Raw genomic sequence first — 24,259 nt, 5'->3', positions numbered from 1 at the left:
TTGGATCCTATTCGACTCAGTACATAACTCTCACTTCTCTGTCTCCTCCCTGCTGCATCTCTGTCCTGCCTGCCCGGATGCAGACTCTGCAGTTTATTTGCAATCCGTTCAGCTCCTAGCAGCGCCCATTGCAAAATAATTGTACTTCTGCTTCCCCGTCCAGTTGAGCCGTCCTCTTCCCCCATCTTGTCTTCCAGATGATGGCAAAGTTAACCTGAATGAGTTCATGGAGGGGGTGAAGAATGTGCAGCTGAAAGCAGGTACAGAAGATGAGTCTCTGGGGCTTTTTAATGATGGTGGGCTGGAGGATAATGAACATTTTTCTGTACAGCTCCGAGCACCTAAGGCACAAGATTAACAATTTTGTAATAGAACGTAAGAATTGCCTCCCTGGCTTAGCCTCGCAAGTGAGGCTGTGTGCACACCTTATATTAAAGCACATGCTATCTCATCAAAGGGGATGCGGGTGGCACTGTGGGTTAAACCACAGAGCCTAGGACTTGCCGATCAGATGGTTGGTGGTTCGAATCCCCGCGACGGGGTCAGCTCCTGTTGCTTGGTCCCTGCTCCTGCCAACCTAGCAGTTCGAAAGCACACCTGTGCAAGTAGATAAATAGGTACCACTCCGGTGGGAAGGTAAACGGTGTATCCTGGTGCTCTGGCTCGCCAGAAGTGGCTTAGTCATGCTGGCTATATGACCCAGAAGCTGTATGCTGGCTCCCTCAGCCAATAAAGCGAGATGAGCGCCGCAACCCCAGAGTCGGCCATGACTGGACCTAATGGTCAGGGGTCCCATTTCCTTTATCTCATCAAAGAATCCTAGGAACTGAAGGGTGCTGGGAATTGTAGCTCTGCGAGGGAAGGGGTAAACTACAGCTCCCAGGATTTGGGTGGAATGCAGCGGATGTGCTTTAAAAGTACTTTAAATGATTGTTGTTCACAAAAGTCCACAACTCACCAGCTCAACCCCTACCCCCCCATTACCCTCATGCTAGTCTTTTGTGTAAAAAAAAAATGGTTGATGTTCTTGTCTAGGCACCAAGTCAAATTCTTATTCACCAGAGGGTGACCTGGTTAAGTTATTTTTTACAAGCCTGTTCTAATGCAATAGTATAGCCTGCAAAGTACAGAACATGGATCATTGCAGCTGACTAATTCCTGCTAATTGAACCAAGGGATCCCGGCTGAGAGTGATAGCTTGAGTCCCACCTCAGAGCAGAAAAGCAGCCTCCTTTCCGAAGAACAAGGGAAGAAAGATTTAACAGGCAGCAGTACTGGTGGTAAGCTGTATGTGAGGAGGTTTTCAGTGCATTTAGGGCCTACATTTTGGAGAAATGTCCATCAGCAAAGATGCGTGAATCAGGAAGGAAACAGACATTTATGCAGCCATTCTGACCTTGCATTTAATGCACTCCCCCCCCCCAAAAAAAATACTTTTATCCCCCGTGTCTAGAGAGCTAAGAATTGTTTGGGAGCGAAACAGGCACATAATGGGCTTTGTTTCTCTGTTGGTTTAAATGGTTCTAAACCACACTTTCAAAGAAAATATAACAAGGTGGTGTATCAAACTATCGTGACTCGGAAGCAATTTTTCCTGCCACTTAAAACTTTCCATGAGATAGGGTGATGGCCGCCAACCTGGACTGGCTTTGAAAAAGCATTAGACATATTCATGGAGGATAAGACTATAGATTTTTTATAAAGATTCTATAAGGAAAGCAGCAAGCAGCAAGAAATATCAAGTAAAAGTATCGGAGAGGAGATCAGTGTAAATGAAAACATGAGACTTATGGTTTTGTTACATGTGATTTTTTTTTTTTTTTTTTTGGAGTTGTCTGCTTATTTTGGAGTTGTTTGCTGTAAAGGATGTATATTATGTGAATAAAAAAAATAAAGGATTTGAGAAAATAAATAAATAAATAATAAAAAAGACTATAGATGGCAACTAGTCAAAACAGTTACGTTCTACCTCCAGTTGCCGGGAAATCACAAGTGAGCAGAGTGTTGCTGCGGCACTCATTTCCTTGCTTGTGGACAAGATGAGCCTTCAAACTGACTCAGTAGCACTCCTCGTTCTTATTTCACTCCCAACTAGTGCTAGGAGCCAGAACTCACCATGAACAATGGCACCCACCTGAGAGGTGCCAGAACTGAGTTCTGGCAAGTTCCGGCTTAAAAAAAAAAGAAGGGCAAAAAAGCGTTGCTCCCACACCATGTAAATCGTCCTCTCCAGAAACCTGAGGTAAAATGTTTTGGCTAAGAACGTGAACCGAAGAATGTACTGCCATAAGAGTGAGGCAACTCTCATGACCTTAAGCCCTATGTGGGCGGCCATGTTGTTTGCAGCTGATGACAGCCTGAGCTCGAAGGAAGTCGTGGAGGGCGTCCGTCTGACGCAGCCATCTCCCACGCATGAAGGTGAGTTGAACTGAGGGGGAAGGTTTGAAATGGACATTTTAAACATGGCAGCATCTCCTTATTTCTCTTCAGAAATGGGCAGGCAATTTCTCCCCACTGTAGGACACCCTGCCCACTGCTTGTTCATCTGTCTCTTTTCATGCTCCTCTGCACCATCCCAGAAGGATGTGTTTTTGTTTTTGTTTTTTTTTTGCATTTCAAACCATTCCTATAATGGCTTAAGTGTAGTGAAAGAGTAACAATCAAAATACAGTACACTAAAGCATTTTTAATTTTTTTAAAAAAATGCCCAGAGTTTTCCTCTGTACACAGGGGATCTGCAGCAGAACAGAGGTTACCAGCCGGCTTGCTAATATCTTTCTGTGACTGACGTATGTAGGATCTCCACCCCATGCCATTCCAATCTGTTCTGCACCCAATTGCAGGAGAAATGGTGGACGTTCAGGACCTAGGCAACGTTCTGGCCATTGAAGGCATCCAACTCGCAGAAGAAGAGTTCCAGGAAGCATTAAAAAATGCCCCGGTGGATGGTCAGTATGGGCTTCGGGAAAGGAGTTCTGTGAAACGGCCGAGATAATTTGCAAGCTCGGGTGGTCTGGCGTCCCGCCCCGGACAAACCCCACAATCTGAAAGTCGAGGGTTCTGTAACAGAGGCATAGTAATGAAAATGTGCAGGGAATGCGCTGGTGAGCAGAGCGCGATCCTGCTGGCTGCAGGAGTTCTGCTTCACCACTGCATTCCTCACAAGGAACGTGCTGGCAAAGCAGCACCCTGCAGGATTGAACCCAATAGCTGCTCGCCAGCAAAGGAGTGAAGGGTTCCATCCTACTGGCTTAGAGTGCGCTGGCAAAGCAGACTCCAGCAGGACTGAACCCTGCCATCGCCTCCTTCAGGTGACATCACCTGTGATGTCAGCTGATGGAGAGGTGGGTATGGTTTTTTTGGGGGGGGGGGTGGCCTCAGGGGCCAACTTGGACTCCCCAGTGGGCCAAGATTGGCTCACAAGCCAGAGTTTATCCCTGTGTTAGAGGGGTAGGTACTAAGGAGGGGGCCTAGAATGTGGAGGAATCTCGTAACTATGGCAGTTTTGAAAAATACAGAATATCATTTGAAGCCCAATACAAATACATATGCAAAGAGGGAATTTGCATACACTTCAGGGAACATATCATGGCAACTAGAGAAATAAACTCTAGGCCTGTAAATTCATCATGCCCCATTACTTTCTTAAGGAAAGGTGAATAGCTGACTATTTACTGGGGCTTTCTTCTTTTTTAAAAAATTGTAGATATATTGGAATTTAAGTTGGTGCTTTCAGCTTTTTATCTGAACCCACAAGGACTGGAACTGATATTTTCTGATTGATGGACCTCTCTCCCAACATGTTTGCTGGTCTCCATTTAAATTTGGAGCGGTGCTGGATTTAGGGCAGTGCAAGTGGTGTCCCCCCAGGGCGCCAAGCTGAGGGGGCACAAAATAATAATCATAATCGTAATAAAAAAATGTGTACAGATACCTACTGAGAAAATCCATAAAAAGCGACTGCGTGCCAAAACGAATTATTGCGAAAATAATTAAGATTTAGAGGGGGGTGGGGCAAATTTTGTTTTCGCTCAGGGCACCCTATTATCTGCCCCTGTTGGGAGCCTCGCTGGGGAGCGAGGTCTCCTTCTGATTCTGAGATCTTTTTCCATCAGCTGAAGGGAAAGTGAACCTGGAAGAATTTATGAAACAGGTGAGAAAGAGCCAGCAACATCGCCAGAGCGGTGAGTCAATAAGATGTTTGAGAATGCACTGTGAGAGGGGAAGGGCCACACCACAGAAAAATGTTTGCTTTTTGTGCTCCATGTGTTCTGGAGTCAGAATTTTGAGATCCTGTAAAATATCAGTGTTTAGCTCATGAGTCTTGCATGTCGTTCTGGACGGGAACAACTGTGTAAGGCACACAATAAAACATCAGTTTTTATTTATTTTTGTCTTCTGATTTTGCCGCAAAACCTACACTCATGTAGACTTGAAGATACTGTAACATCTCTAGGTCCTATTGTCACCTTCCACCCCTCTGGTTGTGCTTCACATACAGTGCTGGATTTACGTATAAGCTAAACAAGCTGTAGCTTAGGGTCCCACTCTCTTGGGGCCCCCCAAAAAATCTTAAAGGGCAAAAAACCATGTACATTTCCAAAATATAAGATAAAAAACCAATAAAATAAAACCTGCATAGAGTTTAGTGTTGTGTAGGCTCCTATGATGTAAGTAATGGGCCCCGCCTGCTAGCCTGCTCCCTAAAATATCACTGGTTTGCTCATTTCTATGTATAGGGTGCCTACATTCTGCATGTGCAAATGGCTTTAGATACCTATTAGGTCCATAAATTACCATATAGCATATATTCAACACAAAAAACAGCAACAATTTGTTGTTGACAAAGGACAGCTGGACATATAAAGGGCCCCATTACCTTCAGTAGCTTAGGGCCTCATCAAACCTAAATCTGGCCCTGTTCACATAGAATCTAGGCTGATATCGCACAATTATCGGCTTATTTGTTATCCTTCCAAAATGTGATCTCCCTTTTGCTATATTGGGGAAAAACTGCTCTGAATTTATCTTTGCTTTTGTTTTAACTATGGTTTAAGATTTGCTGACAATAAACAAGGCATAGTTAAGTTGCAGGGCAGAGTTCATGCACAAAGCTAAACTGTGGTTTAATAAACCATAGTTTAGAGTTACAATATGTGCAAACCCAGTGAATAACTGGGTTCTCATTTAGTAGGGAAGAGCCACAATATAGAGAGAGATCTAAATGCCACTCTGGAAGAATGCTTCTGGACATGGATGCTTTAGTAGCACTCCATCTTTGCTGTTCTGATTTAAGCTACGTTAAACTAATTCTGCTTCTAGACATCTGTTTTCCAAATAAAATCCTGTGGCAGGAGGGATTTTCATTGGGATCAGTGTGCAGGGAAAGGCTTAAATAATCTTCCCTTCCCTCCACTTCTAATCATGATCCCTCCTTTTGATAAATTTGGGTAAAAAGAAAGAAAAGAAAGGATATGAAGGTAGTGCTATTTGGAAAGATAAAGGTTAAAGTGAAAGAGTTGATTCCTATAGAGGGGAGCAGGAAGAAGAAACGGCTAAAAAACAATCTATACAGGCCATAACAACCCAGAAAACTATTAAATAGCTGTGAGAAGGGTTAATGGAATGTGTTTCTCCCTTTCGTCCTGCGTTTGTGCTGCTTCAGAGTCTACAACCCCTTTGGTAAAACTAGAAAACAAAGCAAAGACTGGAGAAATAAGCCATTGTTTGTTTGATAATCTGTGCGACAACTCAGGATTATCTTGTGGTTTGTTAAACAAACCCTGGTTTTAGTGTTATGTGAATTTGAGTGTTCTCTTGTCTATCCATCCCCTCGCTGACTCCATTCCCCTTTTGCCCTCCAGAAGAAGAAATTTCTGTTCTGGATCTTGGATCCATTCTGGCCCGCAAGGGCTTCTTTTTGAGTGACAAAGAGCTCCAGGAAGTCTTGGCGAATGTGGATGTGAATGGTCAGTATTATTCAAATGCTTATCCCTACTTTCCATACAGTGGTGCCCAAAGCAGCTAAACAACAAATAAAGCAACCCTATAACATACAAAACAATATGCAGAATATCTGATGCTCAGACTGTGGGGTTTCATTCTGAGAGAACTGAACCTATAAAAATACTCGCAAGGCAATTAGCGCCCAACCATTAAGTACTTTTTCCATTGTAGGGTTTAATCTTCCTATGCTAGGAGGCAGATTTGCACATCGGGTCTTAAATCACAAACAAGAGTACACATGTCCTCTGATGTGTACACTAAAGGTTAGCCTCAGAACTGTTATGTACTGAGTTGAATAGGATCCAAAATGCAGCAGTCTGATTGGTCCTAGAACAATAGGATCCAAAATGCAGCAGTATGATTGGTCCTAGAACAATAGGATTCAGAATGCAGCAGTCTGATTTGTCCTAGAACAATGCAGCAGTATGATTGGTCTGCAGGAGCCACCCAATCCAGCTCCAGATGGAAGTGAATCCACAACCTGATTGGCCTACAGGAGAATTCTGGAATTAGCCAATCACGTGCAGCCCATTGTGTAAACAATTTATATAAAGCAGATACTTTGGGGAAACTTCCATTCCTCCTCACCACTATGAGCTGAATAAAGAGCATGAAATTCACTCTCGACTCTGAGTATATTTCAAGAACAGTGAATTTTTAGCCTAAATGCTGGCTGGTAACCAATGAACCTCTTTCAGAAAGCAGTGTAATGTTCTCCAGTGGCCAGTCCTGGACAACAGCCATGCTGCCATGTTCTTGACCACCCAAAGGGTCTGTAATGTTTTCAGGGGCAGTGATTTAAATCATGACAGTGGCTATGGGACCAGTCTATTGCTGTTTCTTTTTCTCTACATTACAGAGGATGGAACTGTAAACCTCAGTGAATGTCTCAAAGAAATCCAAGCGCTCCGACGGTTGTCATCAACCAGTAAGTTGAGAGCCTTAAAACCAATCACACTAACAAATCCATTGTTTGAGGTGTGTGGGGGTGGGGTGGTCTGGACATACCAATAGGTTACTGTTCTATTTGTGGACTCTATATGTGGCACAGTTTTCATATCACCCTAGACATAGTTCTGCTCAGTAGAGTTGATTCCAACATTCAGATATGAGCCATTGGGTGCTGAATATTCAAGCAGTTCAAAGGCATGTGGAAACTGGTCACAAATGTATTGCAGATGTGAAATTGTAGACTTGCGGAAAAATGAATACAATCATTGTCAGGGACAGGTGAATAATAACTCGCAAGGTGCCAGTGAAGTTAACTATTCAAAGAAACAAAACAGCTCAGGTCTAATGAGCCCAGTTACTCTCTGCAGTAGATGTTGTCCCAATGAGACAGTTGCGAGGACTAAAGGTCCCTGTCTTCCCATAGTTCCCGAAGCCTTCTCTTCCCCTAGGTACTTCCCCAGCATGGGATGCGGGTGGTGCTGTGGTCTAAACCACTGAGTCTCTTGGGCTGGACTTAACCATCCAAGGGTCTTTTACCTTACCTTTACCTTACCTACCTAGCAATTTGAGGCTCCTTCGTCTTGTCTCTTTTTGCTCCTTCATTCATTTCTCTCTTGGTGAAAGTCTTTAAGCAGAGGCTTCTGGACAGCTCTAGCTCTGGATTTCCTGTGTTGAGAAGAGGGTTGGACCATGATTCTAGAATTCTGTGACTAGCAGCCCCAGAATCCCTGGGGGGAAACGGACACTATGCACATCATTTCTGCCAGGGAGAAGTCCCACCTTGACCTTTGTGGGGCTTTCTCCCTGGTAGAAATGATGCACATAGTGTTAGTTTCCTGCTGGGGATTTTGGACCTGGTAATTCTGGTTCCTGGCAGGAAAAGATTCTCTGCCAGGACCTGCAGAGGTCCTCTGCTGCATTCCCATGCTGTCCCTCAAGTAAGTTTTTAGGCAGGGCACTTCATGTACACCCTCTGAGCAGATAACCTGTGGACCCGCTGGGACCACATAACACCAGTCCTGAGAGATCTGCATTGGCTCCCAGTACGTTTCCGAGCACAATTCAAAGTGTTGGTGCTGACCTTTAAACCCCTAAATGGCCTCGGTCCTGTATACCTGAAGGAGCATCTCCACCCCCATCGTTTAGCCCGGACACTGAGATCCATCGCCAAGGGCCTTCTGGCGGTTCCCTCATTTCAAGAAGTGAGGTTACAGGGAACCAGACAGAGGGCCTTCTCGGTAGTGGCGCCCGCCCTGTGGAACACCCTCCCTTCAGATGTGAAGGAAATAAGCAGCTATTCTATCTTTAAAAGACAACTGAAGGCAGCCCTGTTCAGGGAAGTTTTTAATATTTAATGCTGTATGTTTTTAACACTTGATTGGGAGCCCCCAGAGTGGCTGGGGAAACTCAGCCAGATGGGTGGGTTTTAAGTTGTTGTTGTTGTTGTTGTTGTTGTTGTTGTTGTTGTTGTTGTTATTATTATTATTATTACAATATATGGGACACTCACAAAATCTCAACCCTTTTGAGGAGAGCATTGCACGGCGAGGACAGTGTTGTGATCTTGAGCACGTTTTGCACAATTCTTTGGGCGTTCGACAAAAGGTTGTTGCCAACACTGTCGCCTCTTTTGCAGAGAAAAGGGTTGCCATCGAAAACTTGGAGGAAGTCTTGGATGAAATGGGTATCCAGTTAACCAACAAGCAGCTGTATGAGGCGTTGAAATGTACTCCAATTGACGGTTGGCTTCTTTGATTCTTTGGTTTCTTTGATTCTTTATATCTGGCTGCTGCTGAGTGCTAGACGAGCTTGATTTAACTCAGCAAGGCAACTCTTCTGATCAGTTTTGTTTATGAAAGGTTGGGGGAACAGTCAAATTACTTGTGCTGCAGCCACCGCTCAATGGCACATGGCAAAATGAACCTGAGGAGACAACCAAAAATAGCTGTGGGTGCATCCTTCAAAATCTGCATTACATATAGTTTAAGCATCACGTACAAAAACGACAATGGTTAACAGTGGCTTCTGGGCAGGTGCATGGGAGACACAAACATGAAGGACACCACTCTGAAACAGGAGTGAAGTCATGTTCCTTAGATGTACTTCAGCTGCAAGGCTCATCATCTCTGACCATTGGTCATGGTGGCTAGAGCTGATAGAGGGGGCACAGGTTCCCCACTCCCTGCTACCTGTTCCAGGTAAAGACTATGAAAAATATACAGAAGCACTGATTTTTATTCATAGTGGCAGAGTAGTTGATATTCACTTATGCCAAGTCAAAATATGGGGTAGAGGACTTCCTTGTGACTGTCTCTCCCTGGTCAGCAGGTAGCCTTTTGGGAAGGAAAAAATAAGAAATAGAAGAGTCAGTGTTCCAAATAGAAGAGTCAGTGTTGCTACTGATGCCCCTCCTACCACAGATCGTTTTTGCCCCATAGCTGGCAACTTGTGGGGGTTGCAAAGTTCCTCAGAGGGTTGCAACTCAAGACCCTGCCAGTTGCTTGATCCCTATCCTGTCTGCTTTGGTCTCTTGGTTTTTTTGTTGGCTTTTTAAACGGATTATTCTTAGGGCAATTTTTTTAAATTATGCATTGGCATGTTCGCTTGTTGTTTATTCAGATAGGTCAGGGTTTCCGAAACGTGGGTCTCCAGCTGTTTTTGGACTACACCTCCCATCATCCCTAGCTAGTAGGACCGGTGGTCAGAGATGAATGGGAATTGTAGTCCAAAAACAGCTGGAGACCCAAGTTTGGGAAACCCAGCGATAGATATTAAGACTTTGGGACTAATATATGTGCCACTGGGGGAGGAGAAGAGTTTTTGGCCCAATTCGTGCCCCTCACGTTGGCATGTTAAGAAGGTGAGTTGAGCTTGAGAGCTGTCTCTGTGCCAAACCAATAGTGAAACTGCTGTTCTGGCTCCCGCTACTGCCACCTTCTGAGCTACTAAACACTTTAGCGCCTCGTTCACAACCTCTTTTTGTTCCTTGCAGCGGATGGGACAGTGGATGTGGAAACATTTAAGAGAGGGGTGCATTCGGTCTTGTCAAGCCAGCAGACTGGTGAGCTGAACCGTAATATTGAAAGAGGGGTGGTTACAATGCAGTTGGGTTAAGAAATTATTATTAAAAACACCGATCTTAATTCTGTGCACATCATTCATGACAACAAATAATTAATAAATAACTATAGCACTCTTCTGACATTCTGGAGCCTCAAAATGGGGAAAGGGAGGAGCCTTTGGACCAAACTACGTTTCGTGAATAACATGGGAAATATCTGGAATTAACTTTACACAATGGAAGTGATGGATATGAATTGCTACTGAGCGTTCCCTCCCCTTCTGTTCAAGGCAAAATGGTGGATGTCAGCAAACTGGATTCTATCCTGGGTGCTATGGGGCTTCGCTTAACTCAGGTGGAAGTTCAGGAGGCTATCAAAAGGACAATCAATAGTGAGTATGCATCACTGGGTTCACCATTGGATCATGTCCCTGGAAGTCCTCAATGCCACCAATGCTTCACACCTGATACTCGAGCTACATACATATTCCATGTTCACGTTCTTTTTAACTTTGGTAACCCAAAGCAGCCAGGAGCAGTCTGTGAATCGGTATGGAAGGAGGGAGGCTGGACTATGGCCCTTTCCCCCTGTTCATTTTTTTCAACTCAAAATTCTCCCCCCTGGGTTGCTTTTCACCCTCAGGGGGAAAATATATCGACATCATCTCTTTCTCCCATGCTTGGAAAAGCAACTCAGGGAGGGTGCTTTGAATTTTTGCGGGGTGGGGACTACATAAAGCCAGGGATGGGGGGTGGAATAATCAGCCACTCACTGCCCATCCTCCATGCAATTAGGACGCTTCCAAGGTGCTTTTCATGTTTAACTGCCTTTTCTCCTTCATGGACATTTATGAAAGGTCCCCATGTTGTCAGCATCACCATCAAATTGCAATTCTCCCATATTTTCTCACAACTGCTTTCATCTTCCAGGGATAGAAATACAGTGGTACCTTGGTTGTCGAACGTAATCCATTCCGGAAGACCGTTTGACTTCCGAAACGTTCGACAACCAAAGCACAGAGGGCGTTCTCCAAAGTCAATGGAGAAAAACATGTAGCAGAAGCCATTCAACTTCCAAAAAGCTTTCGAAGATGGAAGCAATTACTTCTGGGTTTTTGGTGTTCGAAAACCAAAACGTTCGGCTTCTGAGACGCTCGAAAACCAAGGTACTGACAGCATATGAATTAATATAAGAATTCATCCAGGGATATGGTGGGGGAAGCATCAGCATGGGTCTCTCTTCCCCATCCCAATTAATCTTTTTGCCTTACAGAGGATGGTACTGTGAATATGAAAGACTTCATGTGGGCCATTCAAGACCTCCCCAGTATTCAGGGTGAGTTTTCACCTTCACATGGAAAATGGAGAGGCAGTGGTTATTTTCCAGATTAAGACTTGCAAGCTTTTTAACCCACCCAGGCCCTTAAGGTGGGTCTGCCTTGACCCCAAGCGTTCTTCTCTCAGCTATGGTGCCATGACTCCTCACCACCACCTCTCTTCCTTCTAGCCAGAGTACGTTCAGGGCCGTCTTACCCATAGGCACTAGGGGTGTGGGGCACCCAGGCGCCAGGCTCTCAGGGGCGCCAGGCTGAGAGTCCGGAGCTGAGAGTTGAGTCCGGGGAAGAGCCCACCCATCGGTCAGAGTGCCGCAGCGGGCTCTTCTGCTGCAGGTGGCTCTGCGCCGCAAATTCGGGGGCGACCGAGCCAACAAGACTCTGAGGCGGCCGGCTGGCTCCTCCCTCCTGCCTGCCTGGGACTGGGCAACCTGGGGGGACGCGCGTTGGGCGGATCTTTTCACCTCGGCCCCGCATATGCTTAAGACAGCCCTGAGTATGTTGCATGTTCATTGATGCCACTCGCTCTGTGGACCAGGGAGGATTTTCCCTTACTGGAAACCATAGGCATGATAAGAAGAATCAAATCTGGGCAGAGTGGGGTGATGTAAAGCCCCGTTTTCAATCTTCATGAGGACTGCAGGCATTTCAAGGAAGGCAGAACAGAAAGCATCCACTGACACATTGTATTGCCTCTGTTTTTCCTCTCAGTGGGGTGGACAGATGCAAAAGAGGACTGGGCCCCTTCCTGCACCTTTAAAAGATGGGCCGAGAATGGCATTTGGGCAGGTGCAATTTGTGTGGCAAAGCCATTTCTGAGCTTGGGAGGAGAGGGGGTTGCGGGCTACCCCCTCCCACACACGTGGGGGCTGGCCTTTTGCCCCCGCGAGATCCAGGGAATCCCTGGGCGTGCCTTCGACCCGGCCTGCCAATCAGCGGGCTGGGGAGGCGTGGCCTAGCCTACTTAAGGCCAGGCACGCCCAGGGACCGCCCTCTTTCCCCTTTCCAGCTGAGCGGTTTTCCCATCCCACCCACCCTTAGGCTTAGCTAGCTATGACCTTGCTATGGACTCTGGTTGGTCGCCGCAAGGGGCCTGGTAGGAATTTTTCCAATTTGGCGCACTCTTAGCCTTTTGGTTTTTTCGCCTACCTCGTAGCAAACGTCACAACATCCGCGGTATTGGCGGTTAGGTATTGGCAGGGGTTAATTGTTATGCAAATGAATGGGGGGGAAGGAAGCGCCATCACCTTCCCCCAAGGAAAAGGGTAGTCCGGTAGAGGACTCGGGGGGGGGGCGTTGCCTTGTCCGAAACCTAGGGAGGTAAGGGCCTCCGGCACGCCCCCAAGCGGTGACACCCGTGGGATCCTAGTTGGCGTACTTCAACCGGACTCCCACGGCTTGTGGATAACCCTTCCCGGTCTCCATGCCGGGTAGTCGATAGGAGCCAATGCCTAAGGCCAATACCTTTCAATTCTGTAATCAATAAAGTTGTGGCCTTTTTATGCCCATTAACCTTAAATAATGTGCCCAGTGTCTTCATTTCACATGGGAGAGGGGACTTGCCACGCAAGCTATACCTGTTGAATTTCCCACTTTTGTGTGACTATTAAAGGCCCAGGAGCCCTCTTGCATCTGGCCATCTTATCTCCTAACTATGCTAGTCAGAGCTGCTGAAGCTGGGAAAAGGAATAATGTACGAAGGGGGGGGGGAATTCATTAAAAGGGAGGAAGTAGAAATATCCACTCTTGGAGGAGGAAGCTGAGGATTAAAACTGATGTACGGCTACAGTCTAAGGCGCATGTAGTTGGAATAAAAATAGGCATTACTTCTGATGGGTTGTAAATATGCCACTGCCAGTGGCGTAGCATGGGTTGCCAGCTCTGGGGCCATGAGAAGCAGTGGGTGGGAGGGAAATGGACAGAGTGCAAATGCACATTCAATTGCCAAACAGCGTCCGTGTCACCACGAAGATTGCAGCCCCAGAGATAAGAAAAGAAGAGTTGTTCTGTTGTCTAGAGAGGTCACTTCCTGGTTTGTATGGAGCCCAGCGATAACACACAGCTGTACTGAGGCAACACCAGATGTTGAAATTTTGCGCTCCCTAACAATTTTGCGCCTTGGGCAACTGCCCCTATGGCACGCACACACACACCTGCTATGCCACTGACTATCGCACATTTAAATTTACTGTTTGTAAACTGAGACAGAAAGCTAACTGATGCTAGACAGTTCCGTGAATAACTTTTGATCTTGTTCATCCAGTGTACAACACCGGAAACACAATGGGTGCGTCCAGGCTGCCACTATTTTGGGGGTGGGAATGAGTCACATGCTGGCAAATTTAGGTTACACAGTTAAAGTTGATTAGGAACTTTTGAACAACAAACTTACTTCCTACCCTAAACAAAACTTTTTTATATAATAAGGAAAGTAACAGGAAAATGCAGTGGAAAGCTGTAATGTTGTGTAACCTTACCCCAGACTTTGGACAAACAGGTCATATGGAAGTGTCCGAAACCTCTTTCTTTCTCTTCCTCACTTTGGATTGTGTTTTCAAATTGTGAGCTGTGTGGCATAAGGTGGAACAGAAATCTAGATCACTGGTCTGAGTTCTGCTGCATTAACTTACTCTACTTCAGTGTTCTTCATTTGTAAAACGGGGTATTATTGTTGTGGGGCCAAATGAGGCACCAGATGGGATTAGTTTTCCACAGTTTAATATGGTGAAACATCTATTTCTTTTCCTTGAAAGATGAAAAAGTGGATATTAGCGACCTGGACACTGTCCTAGGTGGCATGGGAATCTTCTTAACGCAGGAAGAACTGGAGGAAGCGCAGAAGATTGCAATGATGAATGGTGAGTGTGTCCCATGGTCTTCTCATCTTCATTAGACCATGGAACTAAGAGTTCTAAAATATGACTCCCCAAACCTTCACATCTGCACATCACACAGGTTGATGCAGCCGTTTAGTCTACAGTCTGGATGACTCTCTTGTGGCACATCCATCGACAACTCTCTGATGGGATAACAAGGCCACAAATCCTGCCCAAGTCCTTAGAGTCCACCCATCACCCACCATACTCTAGCACAGACTTACTCAACCTTAGGTCTCCAGCTGTTTTTGGACTACAACTCCCATCATCTCTGACCACTGGTCCTGCTAGCTAGGGATGATGGGAATTGTAGTCCAACAACATCTGGGAGTCCAAGGCTGATCAAGGCAGTTCCATAGGTTTGCCATTCATTCTGAATTTTTAATAAAGTGATTCATATTTCGGGAGATCTGTCCATTATTATGTGGTCTGTTATTATAATATTTTCTACAGACTACTGTGAACAAATAGATTTCAGTCACTACTGCCTTCAGTTTCAAAAGGCTGTTTTCAAGGCAATATTTTGGGCCTTGCCCTTTGGAAATTTGTATCAACCCTTACATATCAGTTGGCATTCAGAGGGTGAGGCAGATTGCCTGTTTTTAGCTGAGCTAAGGCTATTTTATCTGTTCTTGTTTTTTCAAATGACTGTTGTTTTATAACGGTCTGTATTTTTATTTTAAGTTACCAGTACTTTAAATGGCACACACTTTCTCTCTCTCTTTCTGTCTATCACAAAACACACACATACATACACAGTCAGTTATAAAATATATGGCATATGGCTACTGACTGGGGCAACCCAGTCAGAGGGACAGCATATAAATAATATTTTTATTTTTTATTACTTGTTGCTATAATCTGTCTTGGGGAATCTGTTCCTCCATGTTAGTGAGGTAGAAATGTGGTTTATGTTTATATTCTATGCACTTTTAAAATGTGTTTGGCGGGGCTATTGGGTTGTTGTTTTTATTTTTATTATGTGTTTTGTGGTTTTATATCTTGATTTTATTCTGTGAACCCCTCTGAGACCCCCGGGTATAGTGCGGTATATAAATTCAATAAATAACAGTAACAAGAATATTTGTGAAGAAAACTGCAATGCAGTTCTTTAAGAGGCATTTTTCCTTTTAATCTGGAAGGAAACCGTGTAAGGCTGTGCTGTCCCCCTTCTTTCTCTGCAATGGGGTTTTTAAGTACATTGGCCTTTCTCAAGTCCTTCTCTCGTTTTGCCTTGCAGAGGACGGGACGGTGAATTTGAAAGAGTTTGTAAGGGCTTGCAATGTCACTCTAGCCCGCTCTGAGATGGAGGGTGAGTTTGTTGTTGTTGTTTTACCTTTGGTGATGGAAATATAGAAGCAACAGGTTGGGAAAAAGCCCATTTCTTGGACTTGGTAGCTTTGCAGCCTATGGCAGTGCTTAGTGCCCTCCCAGCTTTCTTGCCTCACTTCTGTTCTACAGCCTCCAAGAGACGCTTTTGGGCTGAATAGCGGGGTAAAATGCTAATAATAATAAAAATAATAATAATAGTTCATTGCCACATAACTGCCCCATAAACAAATCCGGACAAATGGTCAGTAGAGACTCAGCATAGTCTATCCTTTGGAAGGAAGGCTAGGATATAAATTTAATCAAGGAAATACAGTGGTTACAATCGCTTCAGGTTACAAACTCCACGTAACCCAGAAGTAGTTGCTCCGGGTTGTGAACTTTGCCCCAGGATGAGAACGGAAATCGTGGGCCGGCAGCAGCGGGAGTCTCCATTAGCGAAAGCGGGCCTCAGGTTAAGAATGGTTTCCGGTTAAGAACGGACCTCCGGAATGAATTAAGTTCGTAACTCGAGGTACCACTGTAAATATAACGCCGTGTACATTTTGTGCAAGTAAATCAGAAGGAATGCTGAATAAACAGGTTTTCTGGAGAGAGGTCCACGCATTCTGTTTGCCATCGGGGGTGTTCCTGTCTACCACTGACGGTTTATGCAAATCTCCTTTTCTTCACAGGAACCTATGTGGGTAAAAAGTTACATGCAAAGTCCATCAGGTTTCCAAAGGTGACACAGAGGCACCACCAAGAAGCACCAAGCAGGTTAGTCAGGGCTCACGAATGCAAGCTCCCTCTACCTAACTGCAGGGCCCTGCCCCACATCTCTGGCTTTTCTGAGAGCCCCCTGACCCTCAGGAAAAGGGGGTGCAATGGCAAAGAATAGTAAAGGTAAAGGGACCCCTGACCATTAGGTCCAGTCGTGGCCGACTCTGGGGTTGCAGCGCTCATCTCACTTTATTGGCCGAGGGAGCCGGCGTACAGCTTTCGGGTCATGTGGCCAGCATGACTAAGCCGCTTCTGGCGAACCAGAGCAGCGCATGGAAACGCCGTTTACCTTCCCGCCGGAGCGGTACCTATTTATCTACTTGCACTTTGACGTGCTTTCGAACTGCTAGGTTGGCAGAAGCTGGGACCGAGCAACGGGAGCTCACCCCGTCGCGGGGATTCGAACCACCGACCTTCTGATTGGCAAGCCCTAGGCTCTGTGGTTTAACCCACAGCGCCACTCGCGTCCCTAATGGCAAAGAATAGGAGTCGGGAAATTCTCCTTGCGCAAGCACCCTGCGTTGAATGTGGCCCGTTATCTTAACTCTGGTCTTAATGTATTTACCGCCTTATTTAAATGAACTACAAGTATTGACATGAAAATAGTATGGGAAAACTGATCTGTATGGTTTTAGTGGAGGATAGATCCTTCTTGATTTTTGGAATGACCATTATCCCCCTTTAATCCCAAGTTGCCTGCCTCTTCTTAAGTTCCAGTACCTTATTCATTCCATTAATGGATTCTCAAATGAATGACATTTTTTAAAAAAAACAAAACCCAGACAACCTGCTCTTGAAAGCTCAATCGGAGCAAACCTCAATTTGTGGAAAACCCAAACAGATGATGCAGCTTTTAAAAGTGGGCTTTCGCAAGGAAAAAATTTAAATAAAAAAATGCTCAGGCACAGGGCATTAAAGCACAGACCTCTGCTGAGGAAGAGCAGGGCATAATTATTATTATTATTATTATTATTTATTATTATTTGTACCCTGCCCATCTGACTGAGTTTCCCCAGCTACTCTGGGCGGCTTCCAACAAAGAAAAAAAATACATTAAAAGGTAAGTTTGGAGAAGCCATGAGTCGGCTAATCAACGTTGTGCTTCTTTCTTTGTATTTCTGGCAGAATTCAGTTTTCTGAGGCTCCCAGTGACATGGGCAAATCCAGAGCAGCAAGGAACCTGACCAAACCACAACTGGAAGGTAATTCTCCTGTTTGCAAAACATAATTCTGGGCTATCCAATCTGGAACACCTTCAGATATGGTGGACCATATATGACTCCCATTTTTCCTCACCATTGGCCATGCTGGCTGAGTCTCATGGGAATTGTAGTTCTTAACATATGGAGGGTACCACATTGGTTACCCCCCGATGCAACTCTTAAGTCTTCTTAGGACCCTGGAGACAACCTACTCATAGGTCTGAAAGCCGCTGTAGATTCTTCTGCTAGGGCCAATTTATACTACAAACCCAAACAGCTCTTTTTTATTTTGCTCAGAGGTTGGGAAGGTCAAGACCAGAGAGGTCCTAGGTGTGGAATGTTGGACTTGAGTGACAGCTTTATATCCCACAAACCTGAATCTGAATCATATTAACACTGGGCCCATCACCTCCTGGCAAAAAGAAGGGGAAGAAATGGAGGCAATGAGAGATTTTACTTTCTTGGGCTCCATGATCACTACAGATGGTGACAGCAGTCACGAAATTAAAAGACGCCTGCTTCTTGGGAGGAAAGCAATGACAAACCTAGACAGAATCTTAAAAAGCAGAGACATCACCTTGCCAACAAAGGTCCATATAGTTAAAGCTATGGTTTTCCCAGTAGTGATGTATGGAAGTGAGAGCTGGACCATAAAGAAGGCTGATCGCCGAACAATTGATGCTTTTGAATTATGGTGTTGGAGGAGACTCTTGAGAGTCCCATGGACTGCAAGAAGATCAAACCTTTCCATTCTGAAGGAAATCAGCCCTGAGCGCTCACTGGTAGGACAGATCCTGAAGCTGAGGCTCCAATACTTTGGCTACCTCATGAGAAGAGAAGACTCCCTGGAAAAGACCCTGATGTTGGGAAAGATGGAGGGCACAAGGAGAAGGGGACGACAGAGGACGAGATGGTTGGGCAGTGTTCTCGAAGCTACCAGCATGAGTCTGACCAAACTGCGGGAGGTAGTGGAAGACAGGAGTGCCTGGCGTGCTCTGGTCCATGGGGCCACGAAGAGTCGGACACGACTAAACGACCAAACAACAAGAACAACTACTTTACTTTCAGATTCATTCAGGTTTACAGAGTTGTTCCTGAAGGCAGGCTTAGGTATAGTTTATAACAGATAAACTATATACTAGATAGTAGTGAGTCATGAGAAGACTGCATCCGAGCAGTTATCAGTTAACACTCCTAGCAGCAACCGACCAACCAATCGACAAAACTGCCTTCAGGAACAACTCTGTAAAGCTGAATGAATCTGAAAACAAAGTAGCTTATGTTAATATGATTCAGATTCATGTGTGTTTTCTTTAAGAGGGACAGAAAGGGATTGTCCATCAGGAAGGTATAATTATTGATAGGACTCAAACAAGTTAGCAGCCCCTCTTGTCGCTCCATAAACTCAAACAGGGGATCTTTTAAACTCTGCTAAATTATATAAATGTTCCCACATGCTTCCCAATATCATTTGTTTTGATTTGTTTCACAAATGTATTTTACTGAATTTTAAAATACAAATTCAGTTATAAGAGAGAAGGATTAAACATGCAGACAAACAAGCTAGGGAAATGCAAGCAAGAACATACACGCATTGCATGAAAGACTTGCAGCAGTCAATATCGTCATGAAACAATTTCCAGGATTGTAGCAAAGCAATGGTAGATTAATCAGTCAATGGAGGGACACAATCTAGACAAAGTTAGTACAGATTCATTTTTATTGAAAGCAATGAAACTTGCTATTTAGACCACTGGTCTTCAACGGGTGAGCTGAAACCCTGCTGAGTCACATCCTTATCTAAGGGGGGGGGGTGCAATAGCTGCAGTTACACCATACAAATATACAGGTGTTTTTCCAACCCCATTACACGGGGGTTATGTTCTGGGCCCCCGCAGACATAAATGAAAGTGTGAGCCATGAGGACTCTCCAGCAGCTTTCTCCCGCCACTTATGGGTTTGTATCAAATTATTTGTTTCCCAGCGCTGCACCTATATGCATTTGCGCTCGAGTTGGTCACACGTAAGTGGGGAGAAGTCTGTGTGGTAAATAATTAAATGGTTCCCCAAATGCATGTCTGTGTTAAAGGTGGGTTCTGGGTCAGAGAAGCTTGAGGACTACTGACTTTGCTAGTGAACTAAGGATAGAATTTTATGTAAACATGGGGTTTCGAATGCAGAAGTGGGGAGCATTCAAAGGATAAATTTGGTGCTCAGTCCTTTTCACGGATTCTCTCTCTGAGCAAATCATTTTTTGGTCTCCCCCTGAGTCTTCCCTCTTCTTTCCCCCACTTCAAACTTCTGTACAGCATTCCGCAATGCTTACGATTCCTTCAGCAAGGACTTTGATGGAACCATTGACCTTGGAGCCCTGCAGAGCACGGCCTATAACTTGGGAATCAACTTAACCGAGGAGGAAGCCTTTGATGAGCTGGTGTACGCAGACACAGATAGTGAGTGCTGTCTGCAGCTGAAGCAAAATATTGGGGGGGGGCAGCTCTCTTTTGGGTGGGGTGGGCAGCTCAGAGACCAGGGAAAGCAGGAACAGCTGCCCGAAGGACTTCCAAGGAGAGGGGAGAGGAGGCTGAGGGAACACTCCAGAAGGAGTGGAGATGGGCAGGGTATAAATAAATTATTATTATTATTATTATTATTATTATTATTATTATTATTAGGTGTTCAAGAAAGGTTGAGAGGGTGCCAGCTCTGCAGGCAAGGGCTCCTGAGCCCCACAGGGGTGATGCAGAAAGAATGTAGTTGGTTAAGGGAGCCATGGGCTCAAAAAGGTTGAAACCCTTTGTTATGTGTTATAATTTAGAGTTACTTGACATTTTCAGAAGGTAAAAGCAAAATTATTGGTTTTCCGAAAGCAGTTTATGTGCTTCTTCATGAAACGTAGACTTACCAAGCTAAATGTGGTCCAGTCACAAATATAATAGCAGACCCCAAAACTGAAGAAATTTGCAAAAATAAAGTCTTACTTCCTAAAACGACATACCCTTCTCCAGCATGCGCAGAACTGAGTCACAACATGCAAGTGAATGAATGGAAGTCTGAGAGTGACAAGGTTGCCCAGCAGCTACTACTGTTAGGAGTAATTCATTATTGTGATTCACTGTCTCAGGCTGTCTAATCAGCTCTTTATTGTGTGTGTGTGTGTGTGTGTGTGTGTGTGTGTGTGTGTGTGTGTGTGTGTTGTCCTGCAGGAGATGGAAAGGTGAATTTCACAGACTTCCTTAACATCATCACAGACAGCAACCGCTTCATCCAGGCCGTAGGTGAGATAAAACATGTTGTCATTTAGGGTCACATCAAAGAAGCGTTTTCAAACTTTGTATGAGAAATCGCGTTGGCAAAAACGTAGCTCCACAGCGCCATCTGGTGCCACAGCGTTATAATGTGTATAAAACACTTTTTCTTTACCAATTTAGCTGAGTCCTAGGACTGATCCCTGCTCTCTCTGTATGAACTCTGCAGCATCTTGGGAGTTTCTGTGGGAAGATGTCTGTAGCTACACAAGGCTAATTTGCTGGTGGTGGCCATTAAGATGGATATCTGCGGCGTTGTTGTTTTCTGGATTAAAATCGAAGCCACTCACCTCTCCTTCCTTTCCCCAGCTGCAGCAGTTATAGCCATGGCTTGAAAGGGTTGAGGAAATGGGAGCTTCTCTAATCGCTCTGTATCCCCCCCATTCCTCTCAGCCCCCAGGAAAGGTGACATGGAGACTGTTGACGCCCGAGGGATCTTGTTATTTGAGCTTTTGTCAAAGCTTGTGGAGACTTCTATGCTGCCAAGGAAAACCACTGTGAATATTGTCAGGTGAGAAACTGGGGCAGGGTATGTGTGTGATTGATTGATTGATTGTTTATTTATTTATTTATTAGGGAGCCAGTTTGGTTAGAATGCTGGTTTTAGGAGATCAGTATTCAGATCCCTGCTCAGCCATGAAACTCACTGAGTGTTGTTGTTGTTGTTGTTTTTGTATTGTTTATTTGTTTGTTTACTACAAAAAAATTGTAATATACGGTAAGGTTAATTGCGGGGAATGGAATGTGAATTTGAAATAACTGGGAAAGTAATCAGCAAGAAGCGGAAACTATGGACACATCGACGATGGAGTGCAGAAAACCAGTTTTTTTAGGGGGGGTGTATTAAATTTGCTTTGGTAAAATTTGGAAAATTGATAAAAACGATTTGGCAAAAAAGAGGGAGGAAAGAAAGAAAGAAAGAAAGAAAGAAAGAAAGAAAGAAAGAAAGAAAATGTCTCCTTCTTGAGTCATTCATTCATGTGTTGGTTCATTGGCTGTCAGTTTCTGGCCTGCAGTGGGGCAGCGGCTCTTAGGTGAACAGCTCTCCTTGGAGGAACTGTGGGATAGACATTTTGGGTTACTGGTTCAATGAAGTTTGGAGTTTTTAATTCCCCCACTTTCAGATGAAGAGTGTGCAACCTCTCACATATCCAGTGGAGTTTTCATTGCCTCAGGACCTTAGCTAGATTTCCAGGCTCATCCCTAGTGAACAAACAAGAAAATATGCAGTAAAGATAAGCCTGTATGATATGCAACAGTCCACACAAGTAAAATATGTTTTCCTATGTATAATATTCAAGTCCACGCAAGTAGCCCAGGACTACAGAGTTCAGTTCCTTCACATTCTTTAACGTTTAGCCTTTGTCTCAGTGTTGTTCCTTTGCTTGCCTCCTAGCTACTACCGGCAAAAGTTCCTGGAATCTACTGGCAAGAAAGCTTGGCGCTCCGATAGCATTACTGAGGGCAAGTCTGCTCAGAAGAAAGGTCCCATGAAAAAATCCAAATCCACCTCCCTATCTGCTTTTGCTGGCGCTGCCCGTATCTGCGTCATGAAAGACAAGGAGTTGGAGGAGTATGTGGAACAGCTCCGAGGTGAAAAACGCCTGTGTAACCAGTTTATGGCCGATAAAAGTAGCTGCTAAGAACAAAGTTGGGTCTGTCAGAGAGAGGGGTTCAAAAAAAGATTCTTAGCACACTGACGATTGGTATGAAGCACATTAAAACTTGGTTAGATTTTACATCTGTCCTTCATCCACCTTTAAACAAACGTTCTCCATGAAAATACTTAGGCTAGAATAAATCACAGACACTTGGCTTTGCAAATAAGCAATGATTTTACTTACAGAGGTTTCCGCAATTACAATAAAGAAGTCCCCACCCATTGGCTGTAAAAGTAAGGAAGAAAAGGTTCCAAACAATTTGAAAAGAAAAGTACTTGGTTTCATTACAAAGAAAAAAGAACTTGGCTTCATTACAAAAGAAATCATGTAGCATTTGCATTTGCTAAGTTATTCAGGCTGTAGATATGTGGCTACTTACTTCTTCCAGGAAGGTCCTCCAAGGTAACTTGAGCTCATTTCTGGCTCACGTTAACCCTTTCATGTATGCAAGTGTCATTACCACAGGGTCATGTACTGGGAAACAGGAAGTGTTGGCCGTGAAGTGCTGTGCTGACCACTAGCAATCCTGCTCTGGTTTTGCTTTACTGTGAGAACTAGTTTTGGGGTCAGGTTCTCATATTCTCAGATAAGCCATTCCTCCTTTTTTCGGTATTACTATTTTACTGAAAGAATTTTTATTATAAAGAAATAAAGTGATACAGAAGAGAAGAGCGAGAAAAGAAAAGAAAAGAAAAAAATGTGAGGAAAGAAACAATATACAGTGGTACCTCAGGTTAAGTACTTAATTCGTTCCGGAGGTCCGTTCTTAACCTGAAACTGGTCTTAACCTGAAGCACCACTTTAGCTGATGGGGCCTCCTGCTGCCACCGCGCCGCCGAAGCATGATTTCTGTTCTCATCCTGAAGCAAAGTTCTTAACCTGAAGCACTATTTCTGGGTTAGTGGAGTCTGTAACCTGAAGCGTATGTAACCCGAAGTACCGCTGTACAAAAATGCACTGTAATGTACTCCCATAGATTCTTATATAAATATATACCGTATTTTTCACTCTATAAGACGCACCAGACCACAAGATGCACCTAGTTTTTGGAGGAGGGAAACAAGAAAAAAAAATATTCTGAATCTCAGAAGCCAGAACAGCAAGAGGGATCGCTACGCAGTGAAAGCAGCAATCCCTCTTGCTGTTCTGGCTTCTGGGATAGCTGCGCAGCCTGCATTCGCTCCATAAGGCGCACACACATTTCCTCCACATTTTTAGGAGGGAAAACGTGAGTCTTGTAGAGCAAAAAATATGGTATATCATTATCCTAATACATATGTAGCATTGTTAGGATGTGGTTACCTGGAGAAGGGCATAACTCTGTTGCTGTTGATTTACGTGTAATGCACATAGATGGTGCTATGCATTTATTATTATTATTAATTGATTGCACTATTATCCCACATTTTCCTCCAAGGAGCTCATGGTGGTGTCAATGGTTCTCCCTTTCCTCGTTTAATCCCCACAACCACCTTCTGAGATGGGTCAGGCTGAGAGGCAATAAGTGACCCAAGGTCCCCCAGTGACCTTCATGGACGAGTGGGGCTTTGAACCCCGTTCTCCCAGGTCCTAGTCCAATACTCGAACCACTACACCACGCTGGCTCCACAGGACAGGTCTGTGCCCCAAGGGACTCAACATATAATTTGCTAACTGGATGAATGGATGCACAGTTCGATTCCATGCATTTACACTTTGTTACAGCAGTATATTGGGCCTAGGGGTTGGTGCTATAGGCTTTGTAGAAAAGGTGGGTTTGGGGGAGGAAT

General features: G+C 44.6%; 1 protein-coding gene across 5 annotated transcripts in view; it reads left to right on the top strand.

The window, feature by feature from the left end:
- Positions 1 to 24,259, top strand: part of EFCAB13 (EF-hand calcium binding domain 13) — a 110,739-nt gene that overhangs the window by 83,443 nt on the left and 3,037 nt on the right. For 4 of the 5 annotated variants that reach the window (XM_081837543.1, XM_081837542.1, XM_081837545.1 and 1 more), the window contains 19 exons: positions 198 to 260; positions 1,176 to 1,280; positions 2,347 to 2,418; positions 2,844 to 2,948; positions 4,116 to 4,184; positions 5,865 to 5,969; positions 6,866 to 6,934; positions 8,594 to 8,698; positions 9,950 to 10,018; positions 10,309 to 10,410; positions 11,292 to 11,354; positions 14,106 to 14,210; positions 15,469 to 15,540; positions 16,232 to 16,316; positions 17,445 to 17,521; positions 19,831 to 19,974; positions 20,728 to 20,799; positions 21,223 to 21,340; positions 22,226 to 22,422. In XM_081837543.1, coding sequence (XP_081693669.1) covers positions 198 to 260; positions 1,176 to 1,280; positions 2,347 to 2,418; positions 2,844 to 2,948; positions 4,116 to 4,184; positions 5,865 to 5,969; positions 6,866 to 6,934; positions 8,594 to 8,698; positions 9,950 to 10,018; positions 10,309 to 10,410; positions 11,292 to 11,354; positions 14,106 to 14,210; positions 15,469 to 15,540; positions 16,232 to 16,316; positions 17,445 to 17,521; positions 19,831 to 19,974; positions 20,728 to 20,799; positions 21,223 to 21,340; positions 22,226 to 22,422 — 1,797 coding nt within the window. The remainder of the gene's footprint in view (positions 1 to 197; positions 261 to 1,175; positions 1,281 to 2,346; positions 2,419 to 2,843; positions 2,949 to 4,115; positions 4,185 to 5,864; positions 5,970 to 6,865; positions 6,935 to 8,593; positions 8,699 to 9,949; positions 10,019 to 10,308; positions 10,411 to 11,291; positions 11,355 to 14,105; positions 14,211 to 15,468; positions 15,541 to 16,231; positions 16,317 to 17,444; positions 17,522 to 19,830; positions 19,975 to 20,727; positions 20,800 to 21,222; positions 21,341 to 22,225; positions 22,423 to 24,259) is intronic. The other variant, XM_081837544.1, reaches the window with a different exon arrangement.

This window comes from Podarcis erhardii (genome assembly GCF_964252035.2).
Source record: "Podarcis erhardii genome assembly, chromosome: 13".
Classification (NCBI taxonomy): Eukaryota; Metazoa; Chordata; class Lepidosauria; order Squamata; family Lacertidae; genus Podarcis; species Podarcis erhardii.
The sequence above is the reverse complement of the archived record's forward strand: the minus strand, read 5'-3'. Positions and strand labels throughout refer to the sequence as shown.